The sequence below is a fragment of the Triturus cristatus genome, chromosome 8 (genome assembly GCF_964204655.1).
Source record: "Triturus cristatus chromosome 8, aTriCri1.1, whole genome shotgun sequence".
Lineage (NCBI taxonomy): Eukaryota > Metazoa > Chordata > Amphibia > Caudata > Salamandridae > Triturus > Triturus cristatus.
The window spans coordinates 789,477,025-789,500,947 of NC_140591.1; the positions used below are offsets into that span (position 1 = coordinate 789,477,025).

The 23,923-nt window shown below is 43.1% G+C and overlaps 1 protein-coding gene across 4 annotated transcripts in view; it reads right to left on the reverse strand.

Moving 5' to 3' along the window:
* Nucleotides 1–23,923, reverse strand: part of LOC146805091 (CTP synthase 2) — a 1,453,753-nt gene that overhangs the window by 324,721 nt on the left and 1,105,109 nt on the right. For all 4 annotated transcript variants that reach the window (XM_085622227.1, XM_085622228.1, XM_085622229.1 and 1 more), the window contains one exon: nucleotides 12,316–12,412. In XM_085622227.1, coding sequence (XP_085478353.1) covers nucleotides 12,316–12,412 — 97 coding nt within the window. The remainder of the gene's footprint in view (nucleotides 1–12,315; nucleotides 12,413–23,923) is intronic.

Consider the following 23,923-nt stretch of genomic DNA (forward strand, 5'->3'; position numbering starts at 1 on the left):
ATAATATCGCCATAGGTAACACAAAAGAAAGACCACGGCCACTTAGACAGGATCAGAACCAACAAGGAGCCCCGCAGCATGCACAGTCCATGCCAGCTCCGCAACAGTCTATGCCAGCTCCACCACCGCAGCCTATTGCTGCCACACAAACAACGACCCGACAGATGTATCAGACCGCACAGTATGACTATCCTGATTACCAACGATACTCATGAAACAGCCTAGAGAGGGAAGTTGGCTTACCCCTTATTGAGGTCCCTGTAGATCAAGAAGGACCTTATGTACACAGTGAACTGTTAGGTCAAGATAGAAAATTCTTACTTGATACAGGGGCAAGCCGAACAACAATAAAACGTAGTGAAGTTCCAGGGGCACCCCTCTCAGGCACACAGAATATTTCCCTTGGCTTTTCAGGAAAACCTATCATTAACGAAGTAACACAGCCTCTTCCACTTACGATTGGTCCCTTGACACGAACTACAGATTTATTACTTACTAAATCATGTCCAGAAAACTTGTTAGGCATAAAAACTTTGAAAGCTCTAGGAGCTATTATATGTTGTTCTCCGGAAGGAGTAAGATTGTTTTTACGTGATTTCAAAGGGCACTACGTGTCCCGAGACATGGATCACCGACTACAGACTTTACCGACACATTTATGGGCGCAAGGCCCTACAGATGTTGGTTGCATGAACATTACACCATATCGAGTCACACTAAAGGCAGGAGTGGTACTTCCACGAATGCGACAATACAAGTTACCCCCAGATGCTGTAGTGGCTTTACTACAAATCATTGACGAGCTTATTACCCAAGGAGTGGTTGTGGAAACTGACTCCAATGTATGTAATTCACCGATAATTCCGATTCTTAAACGAACCGATCCAACAGCCCCACCAGTATATCGATTGGTTATTGATCTGCGCGAATTAAATAAATGCATAGTACCACAATACCCCGTAGTCCCAGACATTTCTTCATTACTGACAGCCATTGATTCCGAAGCAACATTCTTTACTGTAATTGATCTCAAGAATGCCTTCTTCAGCGTCCCAATAGATCCGGAAAGCCAATACTTGTTCGGATTTAGTTTAAATGGACGAAGCTTTAAATTCACACGCGCACCTCAAGGATTTACAGAAAGCCCCAGCATTTATAGCCAAGCACTGAAACGAGAACTCGACAGTATCCACATGCCAGTCAACACTGCCCTGCTTCAATATGTCGATGATCTGCTGATCACCGCTAGAAGCGAACCTGAATGTGAGAAAGCCTCACTGACGGTATTACAATTTTTGGCCGAAAAGGGGCACAAGGTGTCCCCTTCTAAGCTGCAATTCTGTGTCCAGCGAGTTGTTTACCTTGGTCACTCGCTGTCCAAGGAGGGAAGGCAGCTTACACCAGATCGCATCCAGCTTATTGCAAATATGCCGATACCCAAGACACAAAAGGAGGTGCGGGCTTTCATAGGCCTCACTTCATATTGTAGGCAGTGGATCCCTCAGTATGCATTTCTAGCAAAACCCCTCATTCAATTGACAACACAGGAGGCAGCCACATCGACTGTTCTCCCTTGGACTCAGGAACATACACAAGCTTTTGAAAGCCTAAAGAAAGCCTTATGCCAAGCACCTGTTTTAGCAACACCATGTTACAATAAACAGTTTACACTATTCGTTACAGAACGCGAAGGTACTGCCTTGTCAGTACTCACACAGGAACAAGCAGGATCACACAAACCATGTGCTTATTTTTCTAGTACATTAGACCCCGTAGCTCAGGCTTTGCCTGCGTGCCTGAAATCAGTGGCAGCAACAGCTTTAGCAATCAGACAAAGCGATGCCATAGTATTAGGACATCCAGTGACAGTACAAGTACCACATGCAGTAGAGGTTCTCTTGAACCGCACACAAACACAACATTTGACTATAGCACGACTTACTGGTTACGAATTAACATTGTTTCAGCCACATATAGAAATCAGACGTTGTAGTACATTGAATCCTGCCACACTGTTACCTGTAAATGGAACAGACCCACTAGCACATGATTGTATTGAAGTTATCACTATCACGACGAAACCCAGACAAGATTTGACAGACGTCCCATTGTCAGACCCAGACCTGACGTTGTATGTAGATGGTTCATGTATGAGGACAGGTACAGGAGAGCTAGTGGCCGCTTACGCAGTCACAACAGACACTGAAATCATTGAAACAAATTGCATAAATACCTTGTCCGCTCAAGCAGCAGAGCTCATCGCTCTGACACAAGCCTGTATTCAAGCAACAAATAAAAAAGTCAACATATACACTGATTCACGTTATGCATTCGGAGTTGTACATGATTTCGGCGTGCTGTGGCGAGAGAGAGGTTATTTAACTTCTCACGGTGCCCACATTCAGCACGGACCCCTTATTCATGCCTTATTAGATGCAATACATCTACCCACTGCAATATCAATTATGAAATGTAAAGCTCATACGAAAGTTACTGATATCATTTCTCAAGGCAATGATCTAGCTGACAGAACAGCTAAACAGACTGCTCAAACTCAAACATCCGACATGACAAAGACAATAGTCCCGACACCAACACATTGCATGACGGTTAAGGATCCCGCTCTTGACGTAATCGACATACAGACACATGCTACACCAGACGAAATAAAGAAATGGACTGAATTAGGAGGGATCCAAACGGATCAAGGATGGATGACGAAGGAAAAATCTGTGTGGTTCCTTCCTGATTCAATGGTCCAAGTCGTTATTAACACTGTACACAGTCCAGCACATCTAGGAGAAAAAGCTATGCTAGACAGCATCCAACACATTTGGTTCAACAAACATTTACGAGCAGCAGCTAAACAAAAAGTTCGTACCTGTATGATCTGTTGTCAGTTTAACCCAGGTAAAAGCATTCCCGTAGAACAGGGTGGATTTCAGCCTCCTGATCACCCTTTTGAAGTCCTCCAGATGGATTATATCCAGATGGAACGATGTCGAGGATTCAAATATGTTCTCGTAGTTGTCTGTGCTCTTTCCCGTTGGACAGAGGCATACCCGGTTTCAGATTACACTGCCCCGACTACTGCCAAACAGTTAGTTCGAGAATTCTTCCCACGGTACGGTTTACCACGTGTTGTCTACTCAGATAACGGCCAGCCGTTCGCATCCGAATTAATGAAACACGTTTCACTTTTGTTAGGCTATCAGTGGAAATTTCACTGTGTCCGACACCCCGAGGCAGCAGGTCTCGTGGAAAGACATAACCAGACCCTGAAAATTAGATTGTCCAAAATATGCAGAGAGAAAGGTGTCGACTGGGTAGTAGCCTTACCCGTTGCACTTTTTTACATGAGAATGGTAGCACACTCTCGAACAGGGCTATCCCCTTATGAAGTGATCTTCGGTAGACCACCAAATATGTGGGGGACGCCTATACCACGCAAAATTACTGATATTGACTGTAATATGCTGACAGATTACTTGGCTTCCTTGATGTCTGCACTACAATCTTGTCGTTCACAGGTAGCTGCAGCCTTTCCCGACAACACCGAGGTGAAACCCCATGACGTAATTCCAGGGGATTTAGTTCTAGTGAGGAACTTTGATCGGAAGTCCCAGCTGGATCCTAGGTGGAAGTCGCCTCAACTCGTATTGCTAACGACGAGGACAGCCGTAAAGATCGAAGGACGAAAAGGCTGGATACATTCAAGTCATATCAAGAAATTTCATGGACTACCGTCAGACGTAAACGACACACCTTGCGTGTCTTCCCCGAGTGACTCAAAACTTCCTTTGGTTGAACTGAATAACCATGAACAATACAAACTAAAACTTAGGTCTAACAAGTCAGGCAATTTGATTGTTTAAGTCCTCTCCAAGGTGAATCGGTCGAATTTGTCTCTGACATGTACCCCTTAGACCTGTATAGAGAAAGAAACAGAAGGATAAAGTTGAAACGACATGCGTACTGTAAATCACTGCGTAGTCATTGCACAGTGACGTTATTAATTTTGTTTTTCCTAAGTCTTTTAATAATTACTGCAAGTATATTGTTGCACACATATTATCCTATTTCTAGACATGTTTACAATATTACTGCTGAACATTCTTTTAGTGAATTACCTCCGCATGAATTGTCTTATAGATTTGCGCTGCGCAATAACACTTTTATTAGTATGTTACATCATTCCCATCAGGTTAGCAATGCTACAAATTGTTGGATATGTGGTCGACTCCCTCCCTATCAGAACTATAAAGGAATTCTACCTCTCTTTCCATACCCGTTCACACACAACGGCTCCTGTGGAGCATGGTTTAGTTTAATTAATTCCCTAGATTCGAATTCTGCAGTTTACCAGAATAACTGGGTATGGGGAAATTTGAACTTAGTTTTACTCAAAGTCTGTCACCCTAACAAGGAGGGACTTCCCAAAAGAACAGGAACTGATCTAGAAAATGAAGTGTATGGATTAGGTAATTTTACGCTTAATCTCATGATCCTGAATGTCGAATCCGAAGCTACTCCAATTTTGCCCGCCATGTCAGTATTTCCAGTTAAAGGTGAATTATGTGTAAGAAAGAATGGTTCCATACATATGGGCCATAGTAGATGCACCACTGTAATAGAATTTAGTGATCAAGGCAAGTCTACATTTAGAGCTTCCCGCCATTCCTACTTCATATGTGGTCAGACGGCATACATACGTTTGCCACTAGATTGGGATGGTAACTGCTACATCGGATTCCTTTTGCCACCTGTTTTCCTAGCTCCTCCTGATTATCACAGAAATACTCATTTAGTACACAATAGAGAAAGGAGAGATCTCCCAATAGTCGATTACACTGAGACAGCATGGGAAAAATACACAGATTTCAATAAAGGTCTCTTTCCCTATATAGGTACAGTTACCAATAGTAAGCTGATACGTAGATTAACCAGAACCCTTGAAGCAGTAGTGAATGAAACTATTTCCGCCTTAGGCAATTTAACAGAAGAGCAGTCTGCTATGCGGATTGTTGTGCTTCAAAATCGTCTTGTCCTTGACGTCATCCTGGCCGATAGGGGCGGAGCTTGTAGGGTCATCGGATCAAGTTGTTGCATTTTCATACCAGAAAATTCGCCATCTGTATATAAAGCCATAACTCGCCTTCATAAGATTGTAAGCCAGATACACCAGAATCCAGGCACCTGGACTTGGTCCGGTTGGTTTTGGAGTGTATTATCTACCTTTGGATGGAAGGTCCTATCCTTCCTAGGTATTGGCTTCCTCATATTATTCAGTTGCTGTCTATGTCTACAATGTGGACCAGCGATCTGTGGTCTGTGTGCCACATCGTGTATTCCACCAACAAGATTTCATTCATCACGGAAGAAGAAAGAAGAACAAATTATGCTATATGAACAGATCGATGGATTAATGAAGATTGATATCTCTTGACGGGCAAGTAGGGGACAAGGAGGGAATGTGGAAATATGGATTTTTCTGGTCAGTTATGTCCCCTATCTTGGACCCCAACGGTTTCATGTATAAATCACAAGTACATGTATGTTCCCTCCAGTTCCAGTTATGAAGACGCAAACACATGTGCGTCCACCGCCAACATGTCCTCTTTCAGATCCGCCATGAATGGGCTGGATATTCCATTCCTAAGTATGAAAGGCCACCGGCTTTATATGGTTCACTTATGCCATTTTACAGTCCAGGCAAGTAGGCCCTGATTCTGCCATCAAGCTTTTCCTGCCTTCTGCCTCTGAAAGCTCCAGTCTGAGCTCGCATCTGTATCCATGAACTTTGTCCTCATTCTCTGCGCAGCTAACGGTGCCTGACATCAGCCTGTTGCCTGCCAAAAACTGTATTTCACCTTCGAAATTATCTGCTCCGCTCCCTACCCAATGCATTCCTGTCTAGTAGTTTAAGTAAACATTCTTCCAGCTACCGAGCAAAAGGCCCGGCTTCTCTGTCTTTATGCAAGTAATTCATAGCCCTGTTACTATGGAAGATTTCGGCCCTCGCATCTAGTGTAGACACTTAGACGCTTGTACACGCACTAACAGTCAGTATAGTCAGTATAGTCAGTATAGAATAAGATTCTACTCTAAGAGACCTCTCTTTTGGATAACATAGTTCTCTAAACATAGGATGTTAGATATGATTTGGGATTAGGTTGACTTGACCCTCCAGACTTCTGTCGCCACATGTAGAGCTAAATGTCAAGTCCCCTTCACCCCCTAGTTGCACGTCAATCACACGTCATGCTGCCGCGCGCGCATTTCTGCCAAGTATTTCTGCTGACATTGCGAAATTCTTTCATGGAACCACCCTATTATGATATCATACCTGATGACGTTCTTTAGTTACACCCAGTTACACCCACTTTTGCTACGCATGTATGTTTTATCTTTACTATCAATTGTTACGCCTCCTGCATTTGCTTCACTGTAATGCCTATTGTATAAAAATGATTACTTGTCAATAAAGTAACGTTCTTCACTTCCTGAACCTTCGTGGTGATGGAATATGGAGCTCCTCAATTTAAATTGATTCTGGAATAAAGCCCGTTCCGAACCTCTAATACCACGGATTCTGCCTCTTATTTTACTGAGCTATTGTTATAGATTTTCCGCATCAAATTAAGTCCCGGTAATTAAATTATTTACCACAGGTCCACAGCGAGGGTCAAATCTGCACGGGTGATTTCCAAGAAAGTTCGGAAGAGACATGAGGACATGGGACTGACTGATGCATGGAGACCTGCCATCATGGGGTGAGGAACATATCTTTATACACATAGGCTCACATGGCCTACAGATGAACAGACTATATAACCATGCCATTCACCTCAACCACAGAACTGGAACAATTAGATATAGGAAGCCTCACAGTCACTCATAATGCAACAGTCACTGTAGATCTGAGGGTGAAGTATAGAACTCCTGGGAGCTGGCCTTTTAATGATCCCATATGTACAGAACGACTTGCACTTACTGATGGTTCACAGATTACTCTTCAATCACTAATACAGGATAGGTGCAATTATGGAATCAAAGGAGAATGTGGAAGTACAGGAAAAAAGGTGAATTGTGTTTTGTATTCTATATCGTATTTCGTAAAATTTTAACATGATGTGAACATCTTAATCGAAAGTTTGATTGTTTTATTGGTCTCATTCTTTCATTTCATGTATATTTATGATGCTAATTACATGGATTTTATCCTTTTGTTGTAAATCTTTTGAGACTGCGCAAATTATGGATTTTGTATACGTTGATGGTTATGAGAAAAAAAACCGAAGAAAGTTAATTATAGATAGGTGCAGACAGCGGGTGGGGTGGATGGCCTAACTCTAGTTGTACAGGGAAATGTAATAGCCCTAGCCTTCGAGCTAAAATGTCTCTGCTCACTCCGGGGAGGACAAACGGTGGTGGTGATGGACGGAGCATCAGAACCAATCAAACACTCCCACCCAGTCAACAGATCTGGGTTTGATCCATCACCGTTCTTTAGCCCACCCTGCCACCCCAGTTCAGACATGGCCATATGCAAATCAGTCTGACCCTGTGCCTCATGGGAACAGTCCAGCCCGAACTGCCAAGGGGAGGAGGCACGTCCCTAAGAGATGCAAGGGCAATGCCAGGAAATAGGCAGAATGCAGGACTATAGACAGGTAAGGGCAGTTAAAAGAGTTTACCTTACTGTTAGCAAACATGGCAGAACACACCGTACACACTGCGAAACAGGTGTTTAATGAGTAACGAGAAAGCACATCAAATTTTGGCTTCAAAACATAGAGCCGACAGCGGGAAGTCCTGTATCGCATGTCTTAGAGACAGATGGGGAAGATATACATGTTCCGAAGTAGAATGAAAAACTAGTGCTTTCAAGACTTTTACATGAAGGTTTCGTGATCTACACGTGAGTGGTACTGAACTTCCAACAATTTAGCCACAACAGAGGAGAGAGGTACAAAGCAACAGTGCACTCTTTCAGTACTGCCAGGGCCGGACTGGCCTTAGCGGGCACCGGGCAATCCCCCAGTGCGCCGCACAGGTGGAGGCCGGTTTTGGGCCGTTTTTGTTACAGGGCCGTTTTTTGCAGCATAGCTGCAAAATAGGCCCTGTAACAAAATCGGACGAAAACCGGCCCTGGTAAAGAGCTCGGCGGCACCCCCAAGCCCCGGGGGGCCAGCCGAGCACTTTGCCAGGGCCGGTTTTGGTTCCCAGTGCGGCCCTGAGTACTGCCCTGTGGCCTGCTGGTGAGACGTCTAGCTTGCAACATAAGGGCCCAAGCTACTGAGGTGACTGGTAGAATATTAATTTAGATGGTCATTTAGAGTTTAGCAGAGCGGTAGCATTGCCTGTAATCAAAGGTGCTCCCAACCTACCAAACTTGCCGTTCCGCCGCTCTATTTTGAGTCCGGGTGAAGTGCTGGGTTTGCACTGGTTAAGCCTCTTCTAGCTATGCTGGTATAGCATCTTTGCCAATGACGCCCGTCCACCACGGTCACCAAGTCAAAGTGATAGTCATCCCAACCTAGTAGGGGCAGAGCGACCATTGCTCTGGTGGATTAGCACTGACTAGAAGTTGGGTTATTAGGGGCCATAAACATTTCAATAGTGGATCATAGCAGATCAACATATATGGTATTGAAAATCAAAGTAGGCTTTCAAATCGCTTCTCCATGTTTCAGCCTCTAATTTGTGATTACACTCCAACTTTATAACAAATGAGGATGATGACGGGCTCTACATTATGGAGACTCATGACAAGACTCTCCCAAAACGCGTCTCAAATTCAGATACTACAACGTACTGCACCAATGGCACTGCTCCCCGGCAAAGCTTTTCTGAGCAGACATGTCACGAGACTGCATGCTGGAGGTGTGACGTGCGGCTGGGTGACATTGGCCACACAGTGTGGGACTGTAGGCAGCCAAGGATTTACTGGACGGAAGTGTGGGATTCAATCACCATTACCCTAGGGACAAACCCCCCTCTGACGAGCAGGCTCACCCTCCTACATTACACATATTCCTTGCCCCATCACATTAATAGATGGCTCTCAACGGCCAACAGTGGCCACAGTCAGAATTCTGCCTCATTGGAAATCGAATGTCATATTGCTCTACTGACATTGGCTGACTGATATGCATACTATAGCCTCATATGAATAGATCATCTATACATCGGATGACCCTATCCAACAATTTGAGGACATATGGGGTCGATTCCTGACGTAGCTGCACTCTATCTACATTCGCCAACGTTGTTGTGATGTGGGAAAGCTACCATATGGTGTTTCCCATCCTTTTCCCACTTGTGAGGGATTTTTGTACATAGTTATTTTAGAACCTTGTTGTACTAGGGAATCTCAGGGCTAACATAAAAGGTGTGTCTGTAGTGGTAGTTGTAACTGTTCAGGGACTTACATCTCCATTGCAAATGTTCTTGCTGATTGCCGTCCCCGTAAGTATTTTCTTCCCTTAATTCCCCTCCATCTTCCCGCCCCTATCTTCCCCCTTTTCTTTTCGGTCTGCTTTCTTTAGCTCATTGACTATGTTTTCTCTGTGAGACTATGACCATGGTCAGAACTGTTTGTACCTGAAGGTGAATAAATGCTAATAAAGAATTGAAATACAACAAGGATGTAGTGCAAGGAATTTTTTAGCTGGGTCTGTGATACATCCTCCCTGACATGGTACACATAGTATGACGTTCCCAGTAAAGGGAGAGGTTTCCTTAATTATTTGTCCAGATTACCAACGTAATTCTATGCTTAGCTTAAGGACCCGAAACCCTTCCTCGCTTATGTGGCATGATTGATCATCAAGTTTTGCCTCACTGGGCAAACAAAGGGTCATCTCATCCCAACCGACTCCCATACAGGGGATTCTTGCTGGATCTCAGGTCCTCTGTCTGGCAGTTCCTGTGGAGTAGGCTTGACATGAGAGGGTTACCATGGCTCCCCGTCCATGAGACCGTATGCAGCGATACTCAACGTACGGCCGGGGGGGGCGCACCTGAGTCCTTCCTGACCTTTACATGCGGCCCCCTGACCTCTACATGGCCCCCCTGACCTTTACATGTGCCCTTTCCTGGTGAACAGCAGCACGGGGCGGCTGCAGTTTAGTGGACGGAGCACAAACATTCAGGGTGATGTTAAATAAACGGGCAAGCATTTATTCAGGTTAACTGACAAAAAAGAAAAGAAGCTGAGAAGGTGTTCTGCAACACATAACTTTAGGAACGCCATTTTTAAAGACAATGTGCAACAAATGTGTAAAAATAAGATCGAGCCTCTTCAAAATAAAAAAAAGTGTGTTTCATTAACATGCAGAAGCGTTTCACCTTAGTGCATTGAGAAGTATTTTTGAAAAGTGATAGTTTTGAAACATGAATGTTTCAAGCCTCGTCGCACCCAAACAACAATGCCAACAGTCAACGAAGAGGGAAGCCAATTGTTATGTGGACCCCTCTGGATGGCCGAAGTGTTAATATACCTGAGCAACATTATACTTTATAAAATCAAATCCGTAAGAAGGTTTTATACTGCGAACATCCTTCATTCATGTATTTCAAGGTGCTCTTGTATGTCATAATGAAGAAAATGGAGGCAAAGTGAAATAACAAAATTTCCTAGGATCACACAATTTGATCAAGAGAAAATCTGGGATTGATTACAGGGTGTCTGGTTTTGAATTGTGCAATTCTATTTCACTCTAATTGAATAATCAAGTTACTTCCTTTGCACACTTGACTCAACCAGGGTACTGATAGCAAGCAGAGTAGGCTTACCCTTAGGTGCGATGGAGGGACAGTGACTCAGATACAGCATAACACAGTTTTGCCAAATGTATGATTCTTATAGAGAATAAGGACTTCATTTAGAGGGCAGTATGGAACTAAACTCTCAAAATACCTCCATGGCTCACTGCCCAAGTAAAATACATACTACGTTTCCCATGCACCCACTTTACACCCCCCATGCCCCACCCCATCAATGTGGACCTCGGTCACACCAGAGACCATATTTTTTGTCACACTCTGTAAACGTTTGGAGTACCATGCTGTATCCGGTTGAAATGAACGCACAAGGATTTATTTAGAAAAGCCTTTTGTGATGTTTTTTCGCTATTTGTATGCAGAGCCACTACCATACATGTTAGCTAGGCGTTTAAGTGCACCCCCTCCCAATGTGGAGTCCTTAGGAATGCCACTTACCTCATAGGGGGCAATTTGTGTTGGCAGATATATGTTGACCACCAAGTATGATATGAGCGAGAACAGGGACTCTTAGGGGCAGATTTACAAGCCCCTTGCGTGACTTTTGCGCTGCAGTTGCGTCACTTTTTTGACGCAACAGCGGCGCAAACAATGCGGCCTATTTACAACGTGGCGCATCTAGGAAGATGCATCACATTGTAAAGCCCTGCGTCACATTATACCTGCGTCAGGTATAATGTATGCAGGGTGGGCGTTCCCACGCATGAAGGCCTCGTAAAAGTGACTCAGTGAAATCTACAAGATTTCACTGCGCAACTTTTAGGACGCCACTGCGTCAAAACCTTACGCCTGCTTCAAGCAGGCGTAAGAAGTGAAGCAGTGTAATGGGAATAGGCCTCAACACGCATTGCTGGAGTTGCGTCGTGCTTGCGACACGACTACAGAAATGCATGACTTTTCTGCCAACAGCTGCGTCAGAATTTCTGACGCATCGGTCAATCCTTGCGCCATAGTCCGCCGTATTGTAAGGGTGGCGCAGGGAAAGTGACACATCTGTACAGATGCCTCACTTTCTTGTAAATCTGCCCCTTAATGTCTACCTCTTGAATTTTTTTCATCTTCCCAGGTGGAAGATTAATAAAGGTTTTTCGTTCGCATTCAGGTAATTTTATCCTATTACGAGGGTTTCATACGAGTAGCATTACTCTCAAAACTAATGAGAGAAATATCAATTAATTCAGCTACATTGAACATAAGAGCGCAAAATGTTCTTTAAATTGGGTCCAATACACTCGAGGGTAAAAATTATAATCCCCCCCACCCCCTCCATTTACAAGTGTGTTTTATTAGTGGAAATTCCGGATCAATTCTCACCTAAGCCAAGCGTGACTCATATAAAAAGCTTTTGATCCCTTCTATGAGTCCTCTTCATAGTTTTAACGTTTGTATATATCTTATAGTGTTTACATCCTAATATATCTTATCGTTTTTTACATTCGTATATATCTTCGCATGTGATTACAAGATGTTTTCAAGTAAAAAATGCACACATTGTAATTGTTTTTGCTTCGTTATGAGGCACAATACCTTGAAGTTCAACAACCTCCATTCTCTGCCCCTCTGTATCATGGCCGACAAACTTCAACCCCTTGTCTTCAAAATGATGAATGAACTCCGGGTTCACCTGAAGAAAACAGACATCATGGTGTGAGAATACTATAAAGGAATGTTTGTACAGTACACTGGCGACCTTTAGGGGCATATTATCATGGAAACACAATAAATATCGCATTTCCCGCTTTGCGCGATTCTGTTTAACGCCACGTATCGCCGGATTTAATCGCCGAGATATCGCATTATTATCAATGCAAATCTCCACGGCGATTAAATCCAGCGATAGTGGCTTGAAACAGAATTGCACAAAGCGGGAAATGCGATATTTATCGCATTTCCTTGATAATATGCCCCGTTGCCTCAGCCGTTCAATCCACCTGCCATTAAAAGTATGGCTAGGTCAGTTTCTTAGCAGGTGTTACAAACCTGCGATAACCGCGGTTAGCGCGGTTTATTTTATTTTATCGAGGGTTTGCACGAGGCTTGATAATCTTGCGCTGCAGTGTCAGTGCGGATTTCCATAGAGCAATGGAAAGGAACGCCTACTTTGTATGTCATTAGCGATATTCATCGCTGACATGCAAAGTGGCGTTTAAAGGGCTGCTTAAACAAGGAAACACGCGTAGGCGTGCCCTTGTTGATTCTGCGATAGAATTATCGCCGCTTTTTGACCGAAAACGGCCGCCAAAGCGGCGATAATTCTCTTGATAATATGCCCCTTAAGGTCTCAGTTTAGAGTAGAACGTGTTCGACAGTAGCTGTTTCTCAGATATTGTCACTACTTAGGAGTTCTTGAATACATGGCAGTTATGACTATAAAAAAGTGATACTATGCGAAAAAAATCAATAGGTTTTAAACTAACATACTGAGAGAGTGCAATCTCTAATTAAATTCATAAATACAGTGAATTTTGAACAGAAACAGACATTTTAGATATTTGTCATGCTTGTACGCTTTTATTGTTTGTATAATTCTTTCTCTTCGCAGGGAAGCACAACAAAACCTTTGATTGCTCAGTCAGGTGAGTATATGCCTGAGAGCACTTCAGCAATATGGCAGAAGGTAAAAAATGATCGCATGCAGAAAAGAGACATTTACTTTAGATCACATTTCGAAGGCATTACAGCGCACAGGTAGGGCAATGAAATCAAGCCAAAGGAAACTCTGGGCCATATTATCAAGGAACGGCGATAACATTATCTCCGCTTTAGCAGCAGGAAACTGCCACTAAAGCAGCGATAATGGGCTTGATTGTGTGCCCTTGTGAATTCCCATAGAAGCCCAGGTTCTGGGGTGATCCTGGGCTTCTATGGGAATTCTCAAGGGCATACAATCAAGCCCATAATGTTATCGCCGTTCCTTGTTAATATGGCCCTTTATTCGGCCAACATAGGCCATAATAGCTCATAAAACGCACAGTAAATAAGTACTAAAAACTAACCAGTGCATAGTAATAAAAAACAGACCAATATTTCATATGCGATTTCCAATAGGGATATCTGAGCCATCTAAATCAATTAAAAGAGCAGTGTCAAACAATCAATTGGATGTTACTCAGTAAGTGCAAAGACTAGACTTTAAACGGACCTATAAATTGCAAAATTGTACAGTACATGTTTATGTATAAAACAACTAATGTAATACAAGAAAATCTCTTAAAGCAACCCGTTATTAAAGTCATGTATATTTCATCATAAAACAGGAACGAAAAGCTCTCACTTATGCCATAAGCAGTTTATTCCTTTGTCTTATAGCACCTGTTAGAAAACTAGCAACGCCAAAGCGGATCAGGGGCGAAGATAGCATTTGCAAAATATATCATGGCTGGCTTAACTTGTGCAAAATAGCAGTGCCTTAAAAGTGGAAGAATTTATTTTTTCCATAGGCTATTATAAAAATCACAAAAAAAAATGAAATGTTAAAGATCTTGTTTAAAAAAATGATCATAGGAGCAAGGGTTTAGGGCACCTGGCTTAGAAAAGCCCCTGGGACAGATAAACACCAGTAAATGAAATTAAACCTAAACCTAGTTAGGAGAAAACAGAGGCGCAGGTTATTAATGTAAGCCCAGTAAGGATGTCCTAAAGTACCTGGCCTCAATATTAAATATTGCCTTTTTATGGGATTGATAAGTTCCCTGTTTTGCCTTTCTGCCACCCTCCTAGCCAAGAACAGTAATTTAATGTCTCTCAACTTACTAAGGCACATCTGCCTATGGCGTGTAAACAGCGCAGGCCTCCCTTGATTCTTTAACTGCTCTAAGACATAACCCAGCCATGGAATATTTAGGACCCCCATCAAGCCTCAAACAGTCCTCCAGGACAAACTGGTTCAATGTAGGAGCGGGGTTGGACCAACTTTTCAACCACCGCACTAAAGGGGCCATAGCAATGAGATCAGAGCTGTAACCCTGCCCAAGTTCCTCATGTACCATAAAGGACAGGGTACAAGGGGGTACTGCTAGGAGTCTGTGGAGGAATTTAATCTCAGACACCTGCAGTTCACTAACATCTGTATAAACCCAGACATCACTGCCATATGTGGCCAAGGGTATACATTTATCATTATAAACCTTCCGGAGGGCGGTTAACGGTTTGGCCCCTAATCCTAGCGAAATCCATTGTGGCTCCCGCTGCTCGGGCCAGGGTGTTCTTTTTGAGTGCTCTCTGAACCACTCATGACTCCCTTTCATTGAACAGGACACCAAAATAAGGGAATGTAGAAACTTTAGTCAGTTCTCTCCCCCTGCAAAGGAGCCTACTTTTGGAGAGCTTTGTGTTACCTATCGTCATTGCATGTGATTTGGAAAAATTAATAGAAAGGTCGAGTGCGACCATAAAATCAGTAAAAGTATTTAAAAGGCTTTGCAACCCCACAGCTGTCCTGGCAAGTAACACCGCGTTGTCTGCATATAGCAGAGTTGGGATAAGTTGGGGACCAGCTCTGAGGATGTCTTTGCACACAGCTGACAAACCATCCCCGTATATTATTAATGAATAGGTTGAACAAAACGGGGGCTAGGATGCATCCCTGTCTTACCCCTCGCTTAACCTCCAAGGATGCTGGAACTGAGCCATTTTCATTGTATCTGGCCGAGGCTGTCAGGTTTGAGTGTGACCAGTGCAAGAAGGCCACCAGGTCAGCATCCATGCCCATGTCTAGCAGCAAGGGCCATAGTTTACACCTATCAACACAGTCGAATGCGGATGTTGAGTGCATAAAGGCCATGTGCAGAAGTCCCCTTTTGGCTATTGTATATTTACCAATCACCAAAAGCAAATTGATGCATTGGTCCAAGGTTCCTCTTCCTTTTCTAAAGCCATATTGGAGATCTGAAATTACATTGGAGTCATCTAGCCATACTGTTAAGCGGTCCAAAATCATCAGCCCCATAATTTGTGCAGCCAAATCAAGTAAGGAGATCGGGCGATAATAAGCTGGGTCGTCCCTCGCTCCCGCTTTGAAAATGGGCAAGATGACGGCCGTTGGCCATGAGGACGGCAGGCCACTCACGGCTACTGCTTTAAAAACCTTAGTCACAATCTTGGCCCACATCACAGAGTCAGCTTTATAAAGGTACAACAGGACCCTGTCCGGACCGGGCACTTTCCTCCCAGTTGTGGCCTCGATGGGTTTAAAAACCTCGTCCACCATAAAGGTCAACGGTCCGGTGTCTGCGGTTGGCTCCCATGAAATGTTGTTCTCCCCTAGATCCATCCCCCTATAAATCTGTTCAAAATGTTTGACCTATTTATCAGCGGAGATGGTACAGTCCACTCTAGAGGAGTGTTGGTCTACAAAGAAAGGGCTAGTAACCACTTCCCAGAATTTAGAGCTATCAAACAATACACTGGCATAACGTAGATCATCCCATGCCTGATCTCTTATAGCTTCTTTTTTTTGCTTGATGGCGGATTTATAGGCTCTCCTACATGCCTTCACCCTTTCCTCATTCCTGGGTTTTTGTTTCAAAGCAGTCACGAGGGATTTATGTGATTTGGAGCATGCACTGTCAAACCATTTTTCCCCCTAGAGTCTCCTGCTCTGCCTAAAGCCATTAGGTTATCCGCGATCCACTTAGTTAGATTACTATAGGCGACTAATACCAAACTGTCCTGTGAGCATTTATCATGACAGAGTTCAATGTCTTCTGCACCTTCTGCATATACCTTATCTAAAACAAATCTGGTAGTACCTTATCCCACTTAATTCTATGTGCTTGATCTATTGGTTTGAATTTCCTATTTGATAGGCTCTTACCATCGACTCCATGAAAGACCTGAATCCCCACCAATTCCAAAGTCAGCGGATTATGATTGCTAAAACTACAGGAGTTCAAGTTGAGCACGGCGGGAGCTAGAAAGTGGATACAGGGATGAAATCAATAGTAGGACACAGCCCCTACCAATAAAGGTTGGGACAGAATCTAGTTTGCCAGTGTTCTCAAGACAATGTAGATTGTTGGCTGCAAGTAGACCCTCTATTAGGAGACCTTGGTCCGAATGTTCAAAATGAACAGATGAAGATAAGGCGTCCCAGGGTCCCTTGCCTAAAGTGCAGTTAGGCTGGCAAAGGTGTACGTTAAAGTCCACAAAAATAATAACCTCATAATATGGGTGTCCCACCTCCCCATAGTGCTCAAGAAATCCCTCCAGGGAAACAATGAGTTCACTATCATTTTATCTACAAAAAGAATTATAGAAGTTAATCACCAACAGATTAGGATGCTTGGTAAAAGTTAATTCCACTGCTAGTAGATAAAGTGAGTGACAAGTCACCACTTTGGTGGTGCAGGCGATTTTAAGCGATATCAAGGTGAGCAGGCCGCCCTTAAAGCAACCTGCTGTGGAGGGAGATGACACTTGAAAAAAACGAAACCGTCCAGAACAAAGGAATCAGATGTGTCCCAGGTTTTCTGTAATGCAACTACATTCCATGACTCTATTGTCGCTAGCCACTGTGTATCATTTCATTTGGCTGTCAAACCTGCGATATTCCAGGTAATTATTTTCTTGATTGGAAGGCTGAGAGAGGTCGGGTCTGCCTGATGCGAAGAAAAGGGCGCTTCGACCAGTAATAAAGGAGGCCCTACAGTTGTCCTAACACTAGGTGAGGCCATTTGTCAATCTATATTGTCTAGACCCTCCAGTGGGGCAAATCTCTTGGCTGGAGAAATGGCTGATCTAGTGTTCAAACACTGAGATGTCCTCACTTGTCGGGGGTCCCGATTAATATTGGAGCTCATTCGGTATGACATACCGGCAGGGTAGAAGAAATGGAAAGGGACGACCCTAATTGTAGTTTTGGATTCTTGCCTACAGTAGCTATCAACCATAGCTTTCATGTGTTTGGGATGTCTTAGGTTAACCACAATGCAGTCTACCTCCCTATTCTTTTTTACGCTAGAGACAACCCAGCCCACTCTTCTAGCCATAATAATGTGTGGTGATATGTAGTGTCCACATACTATTGTGTTGTCACACCAGTTGGTAACCTTATGCAACAAATCTACCATAGTTTTCTCTGTGCCCTGATTGATGAGTGGGATACCTGTCAGAATAGCCACCAGAGGAGTTGCTTCCAGAGGCAGATTTAAATAGACACGGTCCCCATCTGTTATTGGAAAAGGTCTGGTTAAATTAGAGCCGTAAGCACTGGGCAACTAAATCTTCAGCTACAAATATAATTTCTGGCTACAAAAATCAGTTTTACATCCATATTCATAGAATCAGCATTGCATTGGGGGAATTTTACATGCATATCATGTATTTTCTTTGGCCCAAAATCCTCCAGGATGGTGCAATATTCGCAATTAACACATAATTGGGACTATTCACAAAGGAAATTTACACTTGTGAGTAATTTACATATGTAATTAACTCTTACATTTTAACTCAAAAGTGTTGATTTACATGTCTCCACACTCTGAAAATGGGCTTGGAGCCAAATTTATGATTGTAAATGACTACTTCAAAAAATAAACAGTAGTAAGTCCAGTACTACACATAGCCAAGCACTGATACTGCAGCTCCTTCCCATAGAAAATAGCTTCAAATATAAGTAAATATAATTTAATATGGAAAAAATATAAAAATAAAAATGTAATATTTAATTATTAATCATTTGAAAACCATTTTTAGATTTATAATTTAATGTATCATTATCTCTTAATAAAATATAATTAAACTAATTGTATTTAATTCAAACATCACTGTTAATTATTATTAATGAATACTAAAAAAAAAAAAGCCTCACAATAAAAATTGACAGGTTATGCTTTTTTTCTTACTACTTAGGCACATTTGTGAGGCCTTGTCTGACACCAAAAAGGTCTTCTACAATAAAACAACATAAAGACGTGAGTAATCAACTTGAATCTCCTTCTCCCCTTTATTCATCCTAGACACACTTGATCAGACCTTCTCTAGAACTCCGTAAAATGCAGCATACATGCAAAAAGGCAAAAACAAGGGTGAAATGAAAAAAGTATTCCAGGTATGCCTACCTCAAGGAGGTGCAGGATTATGGCACAGATTCCTCTCTGCAATTCTTTGTAGTTAGGAATTTGACTAAAACCAATGAGTGGTTGCATAGGAACTCCCATGCACCACCAATCGAACGCCCCTTTGATGCAAAGTAAAGCTTTGCATTATTTTTGGGTGCAATCCATTGTAAATACCATTACTACACTTTGCATTAGGATTCTGTTAAAAAAAAAAGTAACGCAAAGTGTTTGTAAATCTGAGCTTCAACATGCAGACTGACAGATAAACTCCCTGTCCTGGTGAGACCCACAGACTGTCTGCCAACCAGGCCGAAATATCGACACACGGACCAGAATATGGAATACATGTAAATATATTTGAGTTTTTTACTTTTGCACGAGAGATATGTATTTTAATCATTCTATACACGCTAGTGCATAGTGTCATATTTTGGATTGTTCGGCATAGATAACCAATGTAATTATGCTACTGACAGTATCTATATAATGGATGGATTCACTTTGTATTCATCAAAAAGTGGGATTGAACAAATACTTGAGAAGTGTGGGCCCGATTGTGAATACCGAAAGTCGTAAAGTTAGACTTTCGTCTGAGTTTACCTTTGTGAATCGGACCCTATGTTTTTTCTTATTCTCATGAATTACTAGTGTGGCAACTAACCAACAGTGGCGGGATGCACTCCCTCATACATTCACCCAGTAGAGAGACTATGTGCAAGTGTACAGATGCAGAGCTTGTCATGGCGGGTTTCTGACTCAGCCAGATTGTATGTGGTTTGCCTCACTAGTACGTGGGTATGTGAGAGGTTTGGTAACAATTGCTGCTGTGCTGCCTATAAATGAGTAGCCCCTTATGTTGTGCGGTAATAGGATGCTTTATAGGATTTAATTGTAATTAGTGGTGCTCCCTCTTCTTGTCCTGCTTGTCCCCCTGCTCTGCTGTCCTTTATTCCCCTTCACTCAGGAACCATTGTGAAGCCAAGTTAATGTGCATACATGAATGGAGTAGTAAAAGTTTTTGGGTTTACCTCAGTGCTTAATTTGTAAAACAATAAGTGCCAGGTCCTTCGTCAGGAGGCCACTGCAGCTTACACAACCCATTGCCCTGCCAGCGCTGCCAGTGAAAGTACCAACACAAATACTAACCATCAAACTCCTACAAGAGCGACAATTCAGACTATTCCAGTCCTCAAAGCAGTTAAGGATCAATTGGAAGGCACACACTAGTAATTTTTCATCTATTTTGAATTGATAAACAACTGTTTTTCGCACATTTTTAAACAGGACAAACAGCGGCACCATGTGGCAGACTGTCAAAAGTGTAGGTCTTATCAATTAAGTGCTGGTGTTGACAATTAAGTGGCGGTGCGGCGCACCGGAAAGCACTGGCTCAAATTAAGCATTGGTTTACCTATCCTGAAAACGAGGTTACAACATATCAGTTTGTGACCTGAGAGAATCAATACATGAACAAAAGACTCTGGTCAAAGGTAAAGTGAAAGATGAAGACCTACAGAAATAGAAGGGATACCTGCTCATCTCCTGTCCCTTGTTACCGGCGCTACTGGAGAGTGAAGTCTAGCAACAGTGCCTTATTGGACAGACATTGTCGGGTTCCCAGGCCACAAAGTCAGAGAGGTGCTTTACCTTGGTAGTGGTTGTCATGGAGCTTTGCCACACCAAAAAGACAGCACATCCGAATGACTGTCATGCAACAAAGGTATAGTCTGGAGCCCAATTTCCACTGTTTCTGGAAATTAGTTGACCCCGGACCTTTTGATTGTTCTTAGTGTACCATTTACTGGTACCAGCTCTGTACACTCATGGGAAGAAAGGCTAGGGCCATTGGCAGAAACCTGGGCTGTTTTCCATGGAGAGGTAAAGAATATAAAAGATTGTGCTGCTTCTGTAACGTTGATACTAGAAAGACATAGACTGCCTGGTAGGTAGAGTCTCTACCGTTCTCTGAAACAGACCATGAGGTCAGTGACACACACTGCAGTTAAGGGTTTGATGAGTTTGAAACTGTCAAGAACTGAGTCCTTTGCCCACTGCCTAGACTGATGGGTGCTCCCCGACGAGCGAGGTTGAATCAGGCATGAAGGCACGTTTGCCACCACACGTCTCTGTTGCACCTGTACTCCATGTGTGACAATGATCTGAGCATGGGGGCTTCTGTGGCTGCACATGTTGTCCCATCACCTGTACCCTGTCTGGTGCTCTGAGTTTGCCTCATCACTTCTTTGCTTCCGCTTTGTCCTTTGCTCTTTTTGTAGGTGATGCTGATTCATGAGGCCTGCAGTGGCGTAGCTAGACCATTGGCTGCCCGTGGCAGCCCCTGCGTTTGCCGCCCAGCGGCGGCAGTCTGAAAGAGGTGAGTGTGTGTGTGTTGCTGGCAGGTAAGAGCGGGGCATTGGTGGGAGACTGCCGCCCCCAAAACTCATGCCGCCCGGGGCGGACCACCCCCCCTTACTACTCCACTTGAGGCCTGCATGCGGCTGCCCATTTGCCATTGCACATTTGGTGCCACTTGTGAGCCCCTTCAAGCTGAATGTGTGTGCCCCCATACCTCTACTACTGCTTCTGTGCCTTTAATGTTCCGTTTCCAGAACTGCAATGAATAGTTCTCCAAATGCTGAGGAAAAATAGACAGAGTGCTGCCCAGCATGGATGGTGCCTTTCCAAAGGGGGTTCTCCCCTTCTGGCACAATCGGCCAGGAACCTACCAGAACTAAGCAAGATAAATTAACTTTATGACTGTTCCCTACAGAACCCACCTGCGCTTGTCTAAAGATTTAGGCACCTATTTTGATATAGGCAGACAGGATGCTCCGCCACAAACGTAGCGGAAGTCCCATCTGCCTTACTAAAAGAAAATTATAGCCCATGACACTTGTACTACGGCAGACGGGACATCTGTCACCTTTGGTGGAGTATTCCATCCACTTAACTCAATTCAATTCAATTCAATTCAATATTTATTAAAGATTTGGAACTCCAATGAGGTCCGCTTAAAAGGATACATACAGATAATTGCATAAAATATAACACAACATGCGAAAGCACCTTAATGACATCAACTCCGAGTACAAATTTTTCAACACTTAGCAGTTTCGGCATATAAAGTTTGGGAATAGCAGCAAAAGGATTGAGGTAACAGAGCATATCCTAAATTGTGCAAAGAGCAATCAGGTAGCAGCCAGTTCATGTGCAAAATACAATTACAAATTCTAGCTTCAGCAGAAAATTAACTTGGGAAAAACAGTCATGTTACAGCAGTCATGTGCAGAATATAATCCGAAATCCAACTTCAATAGAAAATCGAGTTTTAAAATTTGCAACAAGACAGTGGGCGAAAAACAAAACATATCCCAGTTGTTAAAGGTTAAAAGTTGCTTTATTCGATAAAAAAAATACCATAACAGCATTCTACATCTGTACATACAAAACACAAAAACTATAAAAAAAAAATGATTATAGATTTAAAATTATTAGATACATTTATCCATCTAGAAACATTGTGTCACAAAATAGGTAAAACTTCATAGGGATAAAACAGTAAAACAGAACATCCTGATAATTCCAATTTGGCATTATGGCAATATGACTCCAGAAAACTTTCCTTTAGTATTTTTTGGCGCTTATTCCATGCACGGCCTAAAAACTTTGCCACCCCGCAGACCAGCGGTAGAGTGCCGTCTGTTCTTAAAATTCGGAGGGCAACTGAATGTTTTGTTGTGCCAAGGTTTCTGCAGATTGGTTTTAGCCATCTGGCCCTTGCCAGTTTGTATGCAGGGCAAGCAAAAAGAAAATGGGCAGTGCTTTCCTCCCGGGCAGGGCAACATGGGCATGATTGTGGTGAAGGTTTTGATGGATTCCATTTGGCTGTTAACGATTTTAAGGGTAGGGACCCTAACCTAAATTGGATATACAGAGTTCTGTCTCTTGGGACTTGAATAAAGTACATGTATGGTTCGAGGCAACTGTATTGTTTATGTGAGAAGAACTCCTCAGTTCGTTTTCCCAAATGAGTTCTTAACTCCCGATCACCTACCCAGTTCCAGTAGAGTAATTTGAGCTCCTCTTTTGCCGGAGGAATCTGGCTTGCCCATTCCCCAGACAGCCCAAGATCAGTTAATAATTTCTTAAGGTTCACCAGCCATTTAACTTTGTTGCCTAGGTCCAGTGTAAGGACCTCTGAAAGTGCTGCTGCATACCCAGAGAGGTATGCCCAAAAGAACAAGGGACGGGACCTGGCAATGTCACTAAAGGGACGCCTACCCATATCACATAAAATTGGTCTCAGGGGAGTACTGATAGGAAGTGAAACTAGCTCTCTAAGGAATTTGTGTTCGGACTTGGAGATGTCGTCGATGTTTTCAAACCCCCAGAGCTCGGCTCCATATAGGGCCGAGCTCACTGCTTTACTCTCGTAGACCGCGAGAGCAGGAGTGACCGGTTTGCTTGATGATAAACTTTGTGCTTTCCTGATGGCTTCTGCTACTCGCTTATGATTTAATAACAGTTTATCCAGATGGAATCTCCAATTCATCTTGTCAGAGAGTCTAACCCCCAAATAATCAAAGGTTTTGACTCTCTCTAACTGGGTTCCATCAAGGGTAAGGCTAGTTCTAAACTGTTTATAAGGGTTAAAAGCCATAAACTTCGTTTTTGCAGTATTTATCTTAAGGCCACGAATTGTGCAGAAAAGATGGAATCTGTCTAGCAGCTTCTGTACACCAGCTGGAGTTTTGGAGATGAGCAATGTATCATCGGCAAAGAGGTGGGTCGCGATTTTATCACCAGCCAGAATGGGTGCGTCGGCAGGATCTTTCCCCAAAAATTCAACCACCCCATTCACATACAATGAGAATAGGGTGGGAGTCAATGCGCACCCCTGGCAGACCCCCCTACTGACCATGATCCTGTCAGTAACATGACCCTGGGAACCCAAACTTACACAAGCATAATTATTTTTGTGTAAGCCAATCAATAAATTTAAGATTTGCGATGGGATGCCCATTTCTGCTAGAACTGACCACAATTTCCCCCTAGGTACCAAGTCAAACGCGGTC